Source organism: Pagrus pagrus, assembly GCF_965226575.1.
Source record: "Pagrus pagrus genome assembly, chromosome: 21".
Classification (NCBI taxonomy): Eukaryota; Metazoa; Chordata; class Actinopteri; order Spariformes; family Sparidae; genus Pagrus; species Pagrus pagrus.
The window spans coordinates 20,258,170-20,272,985 of NC_140208.1; the positions used below are offsets into that span (position 1 = coordinate 20,258,170).

The 14,816-nt window shown below is 39.7% G+C and overlaps 1 protein-coding gene across 1 annotated transcript in view; it reads left to right on the forward strand.

Annotated features, from left to right (window-relative positions):
• uts2r (urotensin 2 receptor) overlaps nucleotides 1-14,816 on the forward strand; it is a 51,908-nt gene that overhangs the window by 4,044 nt on the left and 33,048 nt on the right. Inside the window, exon 3 of the mRNA XM_084341391.1 lies at nucleotides 1,227-1,605. Within this exon, the coding sequence (XP_084197517.1) occupies nucleotides 1,227-1,604 (378 nt within the window). The 3' untranslated portion in view covers nucleotide 1,605. The remainder of the gene's footprint in view (nucleotides 1-1,226; nucleotides 1,606-14,816) is intronic.

Genomic DNA, 14,816 nt, shown 5'->3' on the forward strand with positions numbered 1-14,816 from the left:
GCATCACCCTAAACGCTGTCCCTTCAACTCACCTAGGAATCTCATCAGGTAGATTCATCAGGTAGAACCTGATGAATAGCCAGAAAATTAGGCAAGCAATAAGGCAAACAAACTAGCAGCTCAGGCAATCCACTCATCAACTTAGTTTTTGATTTAGTCATACTCCTCCTGGAGACTGTACAAACTCCTGAGAGAGGGGTCCTATCTTGTAGCTCAGAGGCTTGTGACATTCTGTCCCACAGCTATTGTATGACCTCCTGTTTGGGCAAACTCTATCATCACAAAAGACAAACAGTTGCTATGTAAAGGGAGCCAGGGGGAACCAGCGACCTTCCATTTTCTAGACGACCCGCTCTGCCTTCTGAGCTACAGCCACCCAAATTTGATTGTAATATATATATATATATACATATATATATTTGTGTGTACTATCACCTTAAAAATAAGAATTGGCATGTTTTCATACCACAAACTGATCTTTTTATATCTACAGCGAGTGGGGGTTCTCTTCCACTGAGTCCGCCAAGTTGCTCTGCAATATTTCTACAGCAGCCCAGAGCAGACAAACCAAACACTGACTTCAGGGAGGGCCTTTGACACTATTAGAATCCATCGTAGGTTCTCCTATACACTTGGAACAGAAGGGTGAAGGGAAGGGTGTTCAGTAGATGCCACTAGATGCCATTAAATCCCACACACCAGACCTTTAACAGTAGATGACTGCAGCAGTACCAGATTGTCTCTCTGCAAAAACATCCAGTTATCTGTCCTCTAGCTGCTACTGCTGGTTTTCAATTTTCCATTCCCCCTTTTGCTTTCCGCAAATACACGCTGAGACAAAACCGTTTCCAATTTGCTTCATAGCAGGGCTGAAGATAGCTTCATTGTGTTTTATCAGTGTGATAAATAATGTGAGGAACGCTGCCTCAGTTGCTTTCAATCTCTTCATAGAATTTACTCGGACCCTAGAGCTTGAGAGAATGGAGACTGCCCAACTTTTAAAAGCACAGCTGCTTGCTACAGGAATAATTAATCTCTCTGTCCCTACCAATACTGAGAATCACTGTGATCACGCTGGGGCAGAGAGGCAGGGTGTGATAAGACATAATTTTCATTCACTGTTCATATAATAACATTTTTTGTTGAATTTGACATTGATGTACCACTATCCAATGCATTAATGATTCTCCTTCATGGTAAATCTCTGTGGTCTTATATCCCTGAAGGTGCTGTACCTGATCTTCACTATTGTGCTCCTTTTCTGGGCATGTTTCCTGCCCTTCTGGATCTGGCAGCTGCTGGGTCAGTTCCACCCCTCACTGTCCCTGTCCACCAAAGCCAAACGCAACATCAACTACCTTACCACGTGTCTGACATATTCCAACAGCTGCATCAACCCTTTTCTGTACACGCTGCTCACCAAGAACTACAAGGAGTACCTGAGGAAGCACAAGCGGTCCTGGTCAGCTGGCAGCTACTTCAACAGGAGGAGTCGCTTTCAGCGCTCGCCACGCAGGTCACCATCTTCAAGCAGTCAACAGTGCACCGAGAGCTTTATGCTAACGCACACAGCCTCACTGCGAGCACATAACAGCAGTTTGTAAGGTAGGGGCAGATTTTTTCTCGCTAACATTTGTAATTTTGTGAGCTGCTTAGCTGTAACAAAAGATAATCTCTAAAATACAGTACAAGACTGCCTAAATTCAGCTCAGTGCTGCAAATTCCAGTCTTTTTTCCCCATCTTTCTACTAACAATTATGCATCAACATTGTGGGAGCCAGTAAAAGCTTCAGACTTGGTGGCTTTGTTGGAGTTCTATCAGAGGAAAGTCTTGTTCTGATGGGTTATGGGATTTCAGATGGCATTGATTTCTGGCCTTGTGAAGAGGTCTGTTTAGGATTCCTACTTCCTGGTATGTAGTGTAAACATGGCCAAGTGGGACAACTGGTGCCTCTTGATGTTTATGTATGGAACTGGGTGAGCCAGTGAAATATGTTGGGCAACAATAAATATTCCATTGCATTGAAATTCACAAAGTTCAGGACACCAATGGGTTTCATTTGAAAAACTTTTTGTTTCATTGGGTTTCGGAGAACTGTCTCGGTCCTTAGGGGGCACAAAGTATGAATGAGTCATACAAGTCGTGAGACGATGTTAGGAGCATTACTCTGTTTGAGGAATATCAAAAATATAAATCAAATCTTTTTTTTTTATCATTCCTGATGTCATGATGGCAGTATGTCGGTACTGTATAAGGCACTATACAGCTGCTGTTTGACCATAGATTAAACTGTGTAATTCTATCTCAGTTGTCCTCCTGGATCCACATTCTTCACTTATATTTTACATAATCTACTTGTATTAGATAATCTGTCACTGAAATCTGTACACTGTACACTGGTCTTTTTTTTGCATGTCTGTCCATCCTTGGATCCCTCCTCTGTGGCTCTTCCTGAGGATTTTTCCATGTTTTTTCCCTGTTGCAAGGGTTTCTTTTACTATGGGAAGTTTTCCCTCTTTTGAATCAAAGTACAGAGGATGTTGATCACTGTACAGATTTTAAAGCCCACTGAGGCAATGCGATCATGATTTTGGGCTATATAAATGAAATTGGTTTGATTTATCAAAGTAAAAAGGTCTTTTCAGGGCTTACAAATGATCTCACTGTCTTATTTGAAGACTACATGGAGTAGTCGGTGGATTTCAGGGCTGACAATTATTTGTTTTTATGTCAAAAAATGCAATTTGAAATGTATTCAGCTTTCGTTAATTTGCATTATTTGCAAGTGGTAAACACTGGTTATCTACTGTATGTCAGTCATCTCAATCCTCTCCCTCCCTAAAGTTGAAGTTGGAGTGACAAGGGAAATCCTGATGCAAAGCACATAAAACACACTGGTAAAATTGTCAAAGCCTAATACATTTCATTGGCATTTGGAAAAACACAAACTTGACACAACTGGCAAATTTACTCAGAAGCTGACTTTCCTCTAATTCATTATAAGCAAAGGAATTCTGGGAGAACCTCAACAACTATATTGCATTATTTCATCTGATTCCATTCATGTAGAGGTTTGTAAATATGTTTTGTATGGCACTTTTATTACATTATTCATAAAACAAAACTTCATTCTACAGGCGCAGTCCCAAAATTTACAACATTCAATATAATGTGGAAATTCGTTTTTCCAGCTCGACTTTATACAGTAGTTGTGCTGGGTATTACCCATGGAATTTCTATTACCTCAAGAAAGCTATAAAGTTACTCCTGAAATATTATCCAATGAAGTTATTTTATATTGCCTCAAGTTTTCTGTCCCTATTCATTTAATAATAGGCTATACATTCTTGCCGGATGCTGCCTTATTTTAATTTTTAACAGACAGAAGTGCCTCTTTTAACAATCCTATTACTGTATTCAGTGACTGGATGATAGGTCTTGTTTGTAATTTGTATTAAATCTGATTATTTATTGGCTTTCCCCAGGTCTTGCAATACATAAATATTTTGCGTGTACTTAAGTACAGTATGTGTCCGTCAGTCTGTATGATTGCATCATACATTAAACAGGTTTTAGATGGTCCAACATGTTCCTTGCGGTGAAGGCTTGGGGACTGAATCCCTGTGCAGTAGAGGGAAACGGAGGATGAAGAGCAGGGAATGGGGAGAAGTGGGTAGGGTGGGGTGGAGTGGCAACACACACACACACACACACAAACCTCACACTTGCCACTAACTTGCCACTTGAGTTTTGTAGCACAGCCATATTTCTGTCATGCTGTGAAGAAGCCAGCTGAAACACAGCACAGAACCCTTTTGCTCTTTTGCAGATCATGGCATCTGCTAAAATGAATATGGATCCTAACTAAATCCAGATTGACACAGTAGGATATAATGGCTGAGCGTTTACATTTTTCCCCCCATAACATCTCCAATAAATTATTTTATGTTACAAAGCAATATCGCCATTTTTCCTAATTCATCCCACAAGAGGAAAAAGAGGGAAAATCCAATATTTACCAGCCTGTTCATGACATTGCACCCAGCTAATATATTGGTAGTGCTTTACCCTTGATTGCTGGTTGGTGTGTGTCCAGGCTGCCTGCAGAGAGAAAGGAGCAGCGAGTCATATATTACTACTCTCTGCCCTGGAATACAATGTGCCGAGTGACATCTACCATAATTCACAAGGGCAGAGAATATGGCTCCATATTTGTTCCAGCACACACAGAAACACACGTGTGTGCAGGTTTTCGCCAATAAACTACGTCCAGTGTGTGCGTATGTTATACTGACACACATTCTTTTCAGTGCTGGGCAGTGACGCATTACTTACTAGCACATTAAAGTAATGTGATTTTTCCAGTAACACGTAGTTGGCTTTCTCTGCTGTCTCACCTGGAAGTTGATGAAAGCTGATATAAATTTCCATTCCTGTGTTACAGACTGCTCTACGACACGTCAGCTTAACGTGGGTGCTAGTGTTGTGGTAGGCAGCTAACGGCAGCTAGCAAAAGAGGAGAAATGTGACTCCTGCGAATGAGCAATACACCTCCCCATAGTTCCAATGTGTTTTCTTAGCTGGCTTGCTAAAGCCACCAGTTAGCCTGCATTTAGGAATCAGCCTGGTTTTGGTTAACTGTAAAGGGAACTTCTTTTGAGCTAGGTTGATGGCTTTTAAAACCATATTTTCTAGTTTTTTTCCTTTGTTTTCTATAGCTGATGTAATGTGTGGGTATGAAGGCATTGGGCTTTTTAAAGGCACCTTTAACTGATCTTTGTTGCATACCTATGGGTGCATTGCTGAATAGTCACCATGAGTGCCACAGCTCACTCTGACACAAAAAGGACTGTTGGTAAATTTGCAGTGCATTTGGAATATACTGTTCAGTTATTCAGAGAGCCACACTCCTGGAGTGGCAGAGCGCAAAGAGCAGTCATTGTTTGATGAACACTTGAAATGGCAGTTTGGGTTAATACAGTAACTGTGGGCTAATGGGGTGAAAAGCGAGGTGTTTGTGTGTTTAACGATAGCTAACTGCTAACCGCCTGTGTTGCTAAAAGTTATTTTTATAGGCATATTGTTACAGTAGTATTTCTAATCTCTAAGTTCTTGCACTTACATTTTGTATTAAAGTACAAAGTTTACACAGTATTGGAACGTAACTAAGTACATTTACTTAGGTAGTATGCTAAAGTATAATTTTGAGGTACATGTACTTTGAGTGCATTTTCAGCTACTTTATACTTTCACTACATTTTGGAGGAAATGATTGTACTTTTTGCTACACTACATTTATTTAATGACTTTGCTTACTCATTGCTTAGCAGATTGTATGATTGTATGCCATATTTTAAGATTAATTTATCCTACTTGCAGTTCAATAAATAAAACACTAAATCCAATAATCGGCTAATATAATTGGTTGACACATAGTGTACAGTACGTAAATACATGTATAATTAAATTTTACTTGTATTTTTGACACTTAAGTACGCTTATTGCCAGAAAATTACTTTTGATACTTAGGCTACGTAGGCTACATTAATAGCCTTTTAATTATTCATACGGGTGACTTTCACTTTTATCAAAGTAATAATGTAACACAATATCATTACTTTTACTACTTTTAAGTATGGCATCTGGTTACTTTTTACAATACTGATTTACACAAGTACAAGTTTTTCTTTCATCTGTTTTTTGATGGTTGACCCACTCTGTAGTTCATACAGAAAGCCAATGTCTACAACTTGAAACAGCCAGGCTCTCACTTTAGTGTAGAGCCTCAGATTAGATTTATAAATGCACACTAAAGTAATGCAACGAGTAATGTATTACCTTTGCTGTTGAGTAAAGAGTCAAGTAACATAAATACTTTATCAATACGTAAATCGCAATATGCATTTGATTACATTTTTCAGTTGACTTCTCCAGTACTGTTAATTTCATCACATATAAACTAAATTTGCAGAATTACTGCAGCGGCACTCATACAATAGAAGCCCTGTTATGTACAGATCATAAAACATTTTGAAGGTTGTTGCTCAGCCCAGTCTCTCTTCCATTACAATAATTACAGTCCAGTCTTATGTGCTTTGATTTAAACCAGTGAGGGGATAACATTAAATTGCTGGTTTAATTTACCAGCAACAATATACAGCATACATTTTTAATTATAATGACATATAAACAGTTTATGTGCCCTGGAGAAAAAGTGTGATTTTGTAGCTATTACAGACATGACAACCCACCAGCTGGAAAATCTGCTCATTTGCTTTTATGGTGAGGGACATGAGAGGCAGAACAAGGAAGCCATAATATCAAACTGAGTCTGTGGATTGATTTTATATCGTTCTACAGTGGAATCACTGCCACTGCAGTTAAACTGCCTGAACAGACAGCAGCAAAGATAAGACTGGAGTCTGTGAGCATGAAGCAATAATATAATTTGCTCTATGTGCGCAATGAAAAGATGTCTTTTCTCTGTGTAATAGATAAAAGTTTTGCTGTCTGAGAAAAATGTATAAAACCTTTTCACATTTGGGTCTGCTGACTATTGGTGACTATTGGAAAATTGTGCATACAAAGGCCGGTTAAAGAGATTTTATCACAGCGCCTTTGGAAAATCAGTTTCGGAATAAATGAGCTACTGGGTCATGAAAATGGAGTTATGCGTTTTACTTCAAGTCTACTCTCTTTAAAGTATTTAAAATGTGCACGTTTCTTTCTTTTTATTGGTTTCCATCACATATGTATCATTGCCCTAAGTGGATTTTTGTAAAAGAGCCCCTTGACAATTCATCAGTGCTGGCTTATACGATTCTGTGCTAAATTCTAAAATGACCCATAAATGTTTCCTCAATGAAAAGTTTCAGGCTAAACTCATGATTTACATGGTGACAGCTGCTTGGCAGGCTATGTGGAAGTGCCCCAACTCCTCTGCAGGCTGATAACATCACATTTTTTATTGTAGCACAGGCCACACCAGGAAGCAGCCAGTGGACGTAGGAAACGGTAGGAACCATACATTTTTAGCAGGCGCTGTGGAAAACATGTACTGTATAGCCTAGTTTTAATGGGTTGTGGTTTAATAATCACTGCAGCAGCAAGGGCATATGGAATCTCCCCTTCACAAGCATAATTATTCCTTATAGAGGATACATATTTCCCACACACACAGGACTGAGACTACCCTGAAATGGGTTTCCCTGGGATAAAATGTGATGAGGACATTTGTTTAGTTGCTTTGGCATTACCTGTTTCTATCCATGGCAACTCTGTGCACTGGTATCAATTATCTACATAATAACAGTGTCTGCATAAAAACCACAGCCTGGGGTGTTAAAGCATAGAGAGGTATTTACATAATCTGTGCCTTCATGCACGTATATGATTATGAATAACCATTTGTGTATGACGTAGCACATTCACAAAACACAGTAATATATCTGATATTCTTATTGTCTTAGTGACAGGTCTAAACGCTTGCCCTTTTCCTCAGAGATAAGCAGAGGAAATTAGTCAGCAAAGGAAGTGGGAATTTAAATAAAAGAACTGATTCTCCAACAATATTTTTCTCGGTGTGTCAGCTGTGTTTGAATAGAACAGGTGAATAATTCATACAAGACACTAAACAAATCTGGAGTTTGTTGCTGGTCATTGCTTATTCAGGGGTTTTGCAGGATTGTCATGATTGCAGTGTTTTTATTGCTGTTTTGATGATTGTTCTTGTTTGTTGATGTAGTGCTCCTGAGCTTATGTTATTTTAATGTTTGTTTCTTTTTATGTCGTGCTCTATGCTGCAAAAAAAAACACTTGAACATACCCATAGGCCTATATTTTATTCATCAACTTATTACGTATTTAAATATAAATATTATATTATATTTAATATATTTCAGTGTTTTTGTAGCAATAAATGGTGATTTTTCTCTCAGGAAGAATCCTTTGCAGCATGTGGGCTATTAAGAAAAAGGAAATAATTATTAAAAAATGTTTGAGGTGCAAACTGTCTGTTGTTCACTCCCATTCACTGCCATTTTGGTCTGGACTAAAATATCTCAAAAACTGTGAGAGTAACATTTTGTACAGACATTCACCATGAATGTCTGTACAAAATGTTACTCTCACAGCTAGGGGGGACCATCTGGGGATGGTCCCCCCTCTGGGGACCATCCCCAGGGGGGGACCATGAAAATATCTCATTGTTGGACCATCACAATGACTCCTGAGACTGACGTGACACAATCCAAAAGATCACTTAACTAGAGAATATGTATCACTCTGTTGTTTGAACTGAAACACTCAATCCACTTGCAGTTCCAGTCAATCCACAACAGCTGCAGAGAGCACTTTAACCAGACGGCATTATGGCCTGTTTTGAAGTTACTCTCGACATTAACATTAATTAGTCACAGCTGCAATGATGTGCCTGCAGTGATGTTTGTCATTTTAACTGACAAAACCAATGGTCATCACCACTTAGAGGGAGATGATGCCAGCTGAAAGTTTTGCAGTGCAGACACACTAACATCTGAGGTGGACAGACACAGTAGAGTTCAGTAAAGAAAGGATCTGATATTGATCAGCTTTGTTTTAACTGATACTGGTCCATTAAAATATGTCAGAAACTTCTTTACATTAACACAATTTTCATTTGCTCTCAGAACAAATATATAAAATGGCTTCGATTCAAATTTCTCATTGAAAACTGGCTTAAAATGTCCAATTTAGAGATCCACACTACCACAACTGGTGACATTCCCATCCACAACGGCAGTACTTTGTTTCAATTGCTTATTACTGCAAAACATCAGCATGTTAGCATGCTGACCTTAGCATTCAACTCAAAATATTGTGGTTAATTACAACCTCACTGATTCTAGAATAGGTGTAGACTCTACTGGTTGATTTGATAAGTATATTTGTTTGGTTGTTAGCATTTATCAGCAAGGCTATCAAATGCCACAGCTTCATAAATGTTCTGTGCCTACTTGCAGCTGTGCACAAATCTTGCCCCATAAAGATCAAACCAGAGAAGCCTTGACCGCTATTAGAGCTGGCCATGAAATAATCATTCCCTTACAGACCAGACATGCTCCATCTTTAATTATAATTGCTTTAATCCCATGTCTAGAGCTGTACATGTCAGCCCCACTTTAAAGCCATCCTCATCTATCACAGGCTGTGCCGGAGCATGTTATAGAAATATTGATAGAGGACTCATTACTTGTAGCTTTCTCCTCATACAGCTTCCATCTCAGCTGCCAAATGAAATGGCACTTGGACAGAGGGTCTGTTGGCAAAATCAAGCAGAGTTCACCTCTGCAAAGGTCATCCAGAGACACACACTAACTCATTCTCTTTCACTCATGATGGTGAAAGGACTATTGATCGCCCGGCCAAATATATGAAAGCTGATTACATTGACTTGGCTCATTTTGGGAATTGGAAATGGGAATTGCTATTCTCTTCTCCTATGTGATAGGAAGCTTTGCCTGTCATACCTATAGGCTGCATTGTCTGGAAAAGTCCCCGGTGTGATCGATAAGCGCTCTGACTCACCCTCCACTGCTGTTCTACAAGATTATATAGGGGCTGGGATTGATCGAGTGGCCCCTTATGTTAGCAGGGTGCACGTTAATGCTCCAACCCTCATTTAGAAAAGTCTTAAGCTGATGAAACATTCTTTGATGATTTGATGCACATAAATGTATTACATATACTCTTTTTTCCTGGGTCACACTGTACTCTCATTAGATAAGAGCACGTGCATTTTAAAGGAGCTCATGCATCATGTTTCTGTTCCTTCACAGATTCCTGGCAGACAGCTCGTGCGAATTGGGAATGAAATGACAGTTTGTGCAGAGTTCAGCAATGTAAGCAGGCAGGAGGCGATGATAGGATATTCAAGTGGGTGACAGCATTTTATTTTCAGCTTTGTTTTGTGCTCTTCAACATTTTTGAAATATCTGCACTTTTCACATTTAAATGATAGGCAATACGTCAGAGTTATGAAATGCATAAACAGCGATTTCCTGCATCTTGCTGTGTATATATTTGGTTTCCGATTTCAATCTGTGGCCCCAATGAGATCCAGCAGAAAATATTTTCCTAGTACCATCTGAGTGTGCCCGTGGCTATATTAACCTTTAAGGGGAGGCTACGGGCATTTTGTTGTTGTTGTGCCCTCCTCAGTGTCACCTCAGATTGAGTGCAGTGCATACTATACACGGATGCTTACTGTAGTTGTTACCCGACCCAGGAACCAACTGATGCTCGTACTTGCTTGGCTCCAGGTTAATTTGTTAGTCAGTTTAATTAAACACAAATGTATTTTGAAATATGTACAATATGTACATATTGTTTTAGCATCCCAACATATGCTAATTAGTGCCAAAGGCAATGTGTAGCTGAGACTGATGGGAATGTCATTAATTTTGCAGGTGTTTGGATTGTCACAACCCAGTGTGAGTAACCGATTTGTTAAGCGCATGCAGGAGTGCATCTGCCATCTCAGGCAATTCGATACAGCAGCAACACACAACTAGGACAGCTGTGCGTGGTTGCCTGTTGTAGCGTAGTATATTTTTCTATATCCATATTGCTGTTATTGTTCTCTATCCAAATATTTGGACAACTTGTAGCCAATGCTCTTATGATGTGGCACCATTGTTCCTATATTCCCTAAAAAAAGCCTTCAATTTGAATTGAATTGGGGATAAAATGCTTTGCCATGACAGGCACCACGTGATACCGTCCAAAATAATCATTAGCAAATGTAACTATATCATAAATTAACTCAACAAATCTCTGATTTACTGCAGTCATATGGTTTGTCAAAGATGGTTCACACACTTGCGAATGTGTTACTCAGATCGGGCACCACCTCACATCAGGTAGGGACATGGCCCCTTGAGATTGGTCCCTCGGACATTGTCTCGTGGGATATTTCTTGTTCATTTTGATTTAGCTCTGGAGTGTAAAACTTTAGTTTAGGGTATTTAAAAAGCTTTAGGAGGCTCTTGCTGCTTGCCCCATTATATTTTTTTAAACAGTCGTGTTTACCGAACCCCTTTAACTGAGGTGGTAAGTGTAACAGAGAAGAAGATCCATGCTGAAAACGTATTGAAATTTTCCTTCAAAACGAAACAGCACTCCTCCTGCTGTAGTTGATACTGCACTTTACTGGTGCTAAGTCTTTACTTAATTTGCATTTAAAGAGGGATATATGTAAGAATTTTTGTGAAAAATATTTTAAAAATAACTGAAATTATAAACAGAATGTGGAGAAATAGCAATTTGATATTATGATGTCTATGTATTGAGAAATCTGCTGAAGCTTACAAGCTAACTTGCTAACCAGCTAACCCATCCTGGTCCACAGCGCCTGTGCTAGCAGTGCAAACACAAACATGAGCTCCGAGTTCCAACCGCTAGCTGCATGACTAACTGGGCTAACTAGCTAACCCCAGCTACAGTTAGCAGCAGTTAGCGGTGACTCTGGTGATATGCTACCCCTTATGTATTATTTGTTTGACAGGTGGCCAATATTTACATAATGCAGCTTTAATCGAATTACATGCAACTTATTGACACACACTATACCTTTTGGGATCCCTAAGGGCCCAGGGGCAGTTGCCTTCTTTGCCCAGTTGGTATTCCAGCCTTAGCAATCAGATAAGGCTGCTGAATAAGCCCACTTGCCTCTACCCAGACCATATTAAACCTTAATGGAAAAACTTACTGCACTGTGACCGCATGGGCACAGTAAAGCACATGAATGCAGGGGAAAATCAGACCTCTAGCCACTGACTCTTTCCTGACAAAAAGAGGGCTTTTGGACATGGTAGCTAAAGTGACAGCAAACCATGTTTTTCTTTTGGTAGCTTCTACAAGGGTTTAGAGGTTCTGCAATATGGACAAAGGCAAAATGAAGGAAGAGTGAGAAGAGGAAAGATAGAGAGGGTGTGTGTGTGTGTGTGTGTGTGTGTGTGTGTGTGTGTGTGTGTGTGTGTTACATATTTTAACAGAAGGATGAGCGCAGGTGAACTCTTTTCATTTGTTCTGCTGTCATGAAAAAGAATGATGTAAAATGAATGGAGAAGGCAAAAAATAGATTCAGTGAGAAGACAAGAAAATAGATTATGTGTGTCAGTGAGGAACAGAAACGCTGGCATGCTATACATAGATGACGCTTCTGAGTGATGAAACTAAGGAGAACATGGATTAGGATTGAGTAAAAGTATCGATGTGTGTGTGTTGAGCAATGTGACTGAACCATGACAGCTGTGTGTGTTTATAGTCCTCAGGTCCTCGGCTGCACACATGCTTGTAAATACTTATCCTCTGACCCTGAACAAAAGTGTCTGGCATCTGCAAACAATTTGGCATCCTGGTCTGGGGGGGGGGGCGGTCATTAAACCACTTACACAAGCAACACAAGACATTAAAAATCAGTCCTGTGCTAATTCATGTTAATCCATGTCTACTGTATTGAACACCTCTAAATCCTGCAGCGCCTCCTGCTCCCCTTTGTGCTCCTGTCCTGTTATAATAATGGAAATGTTTGTGCATTTGTCACAGAGGAGGAGGATGATACAGTTCACCATGTTCCAATGCACAGAGCCGTGACAGAAATTTAGCATTTTAAGAGCTATCTAGTTTCCCTTTGCTTTTTCTAAACAGAACTTGTGAGATGAACTGTGAAGATTCTCGCTGCAGCGGTGTCAATCAATATGAATTATTGTTGCACTTCACAACAGCAGGTAATGGAACTGCAGAGCCATCATTTTTCTATGTTCAGGCTGGCCTGCTGGGATGGATGCCGACCTTGTGAAATGAGCTATATACCTTTTAAAACAACTGGACTGGATTGATTGGGCAGTAGCACCACTGATGGTAAACGTTTGTAGCATCCGGTTTCTTCTCTTACACAACCCTCGCTAATATAGCCACTTCCAATCGAGAATATGTCTGATAAAAAGCTGCAAATGGCACTGGCAAAGAGAGAAAAATAAGAAGAAACTGCACTAAAGGGGTGAAATCATAGATATCACACTGACAGACTCAAGAGGCTTTTGTTTTTTGTTTTTTTCCTTCTCTTTTCTGCACTGATCCGCTTACCTGAACAGCCAATCAGAGTGATTTCTCTCGCCGACAAGCTGCTGTCGATTGTACATGCTGAATTGGCTAGAGCTAGAGACTAGAGCTTCCTCCTGACAAAGCTTGACACGATTTACACAAAACAGTACATCAGAGCTTATATATAAATATATGATATCCTTGAGGTGAAGTCACAAAAATAAGTCTATAAAGCTTGTTCGTTGATATTAGACAGAGCTATAATTAGAGAAGAAGTGCAATCTTTGCAACTTCCCGACAGCCCCCTGGGGAGCAGCCTCATCGTTAGAAAACTTCTGCTTAACTATAAAGTTTTTTTGTTTTAGGGGGAACAATAAACAGGTGCAATGAATTTCATTTTGGCTCTCAGCCATAGTTGGGCCCCGGAATTGGCACACCTTAATTTACACATGAAACACATAATTTTTGATATTCTTAGTTACACCTGAGCTTTCCCTGCTGTGACAATCAAAAAAGCCATGACGTCTTTGTCCTTGAAAGTAAATACTTGTACAGTATTGTCCAGCAGGAACATTTCCAAGGGAATCCTGGCAGCTTTACCCTGAGGTATCACATGGTTCGCACAAGTCCAAGATTTTTTAGTTTCATGTCAAAATGAATGCATTATTTATCATGGATAAAGGATTCTTCTGAATTAAGTGCATTCTGCTGTAATGGCCTCCCCAGGGCCAGGCAGGGTGAAGACCTGATACCTACATCCCTCAGCAGACTTTTCCCGGCTGCAGGAGCACGTTTGATCTTGAGGCCGGGAGGGCTCAAAATGAGGAAGATGCATTATTTAAACCATCCTGAAACAAAGTACTCCCTGTTTCCTTCTCCAGACTCTACCAAGGTCTTTTCACCCTCAGCTGTGCCTGTTTTGAATCACATTTACTGTTTCTCAATCTGTTCACAATCGGTCCATGTCACTATCCTCCTTTCGGCTCAGCTGCCTGTCTTGTGCGTCTCCGTCTCCTGGGGCAAACACGCAGAATCAATCGGAGTCGTTAAAGGACAGGTTGAACAGGGATACTAAGAAGCTATACTCAAATGTTTTAGTTCCTTTCATAATCACTTGTGGAAGAATGAACAGGTATCCATGGGAACAAAGAGGTCTTCTATTTCAGGAAACCAAAATGTATTTGCATATGTTTGCTGAGGGATCCACACTCCGCGTGGGCTAATCTGGTGCAATAAATCACAGCCATCTAGCAGTCATAAAAAGCTGATACAATCAATAGGATGTCTGGATGTGTGCTCACAGAACACCCTGTGAGCGTAATCTAACTATACAGCTTTCTCTCTCTCTGAACACGTACACTACATGGCCAAAAGTATGTGGACAGAAAGGTACACGCTAAAAGTCACATTTCTATTATTGGGAAAAATCAACTTTTCCCTTGCTTCAGCAAAACTTAGCGAATCCTGAAAACCTTCCAAGTTCACTCCATGGTTTATTTTTACCAAACACCTGATGTAAAACACTGTAAAATGTCATAATCAATAAAATAAATATACTCTCAAGTCAGTGTAATTACATGTTTTATATTACTATCTTGTTGTCACAATCAGAATTGTTTCAGAATTTAACAACCCCATCACGTCAATCTGAATAAATCTTTGCAATGTACCTTTCTGCAAAAAATGCATATGTTTAAACTTTACATATCTTTATGTTGCAACATTTACATTA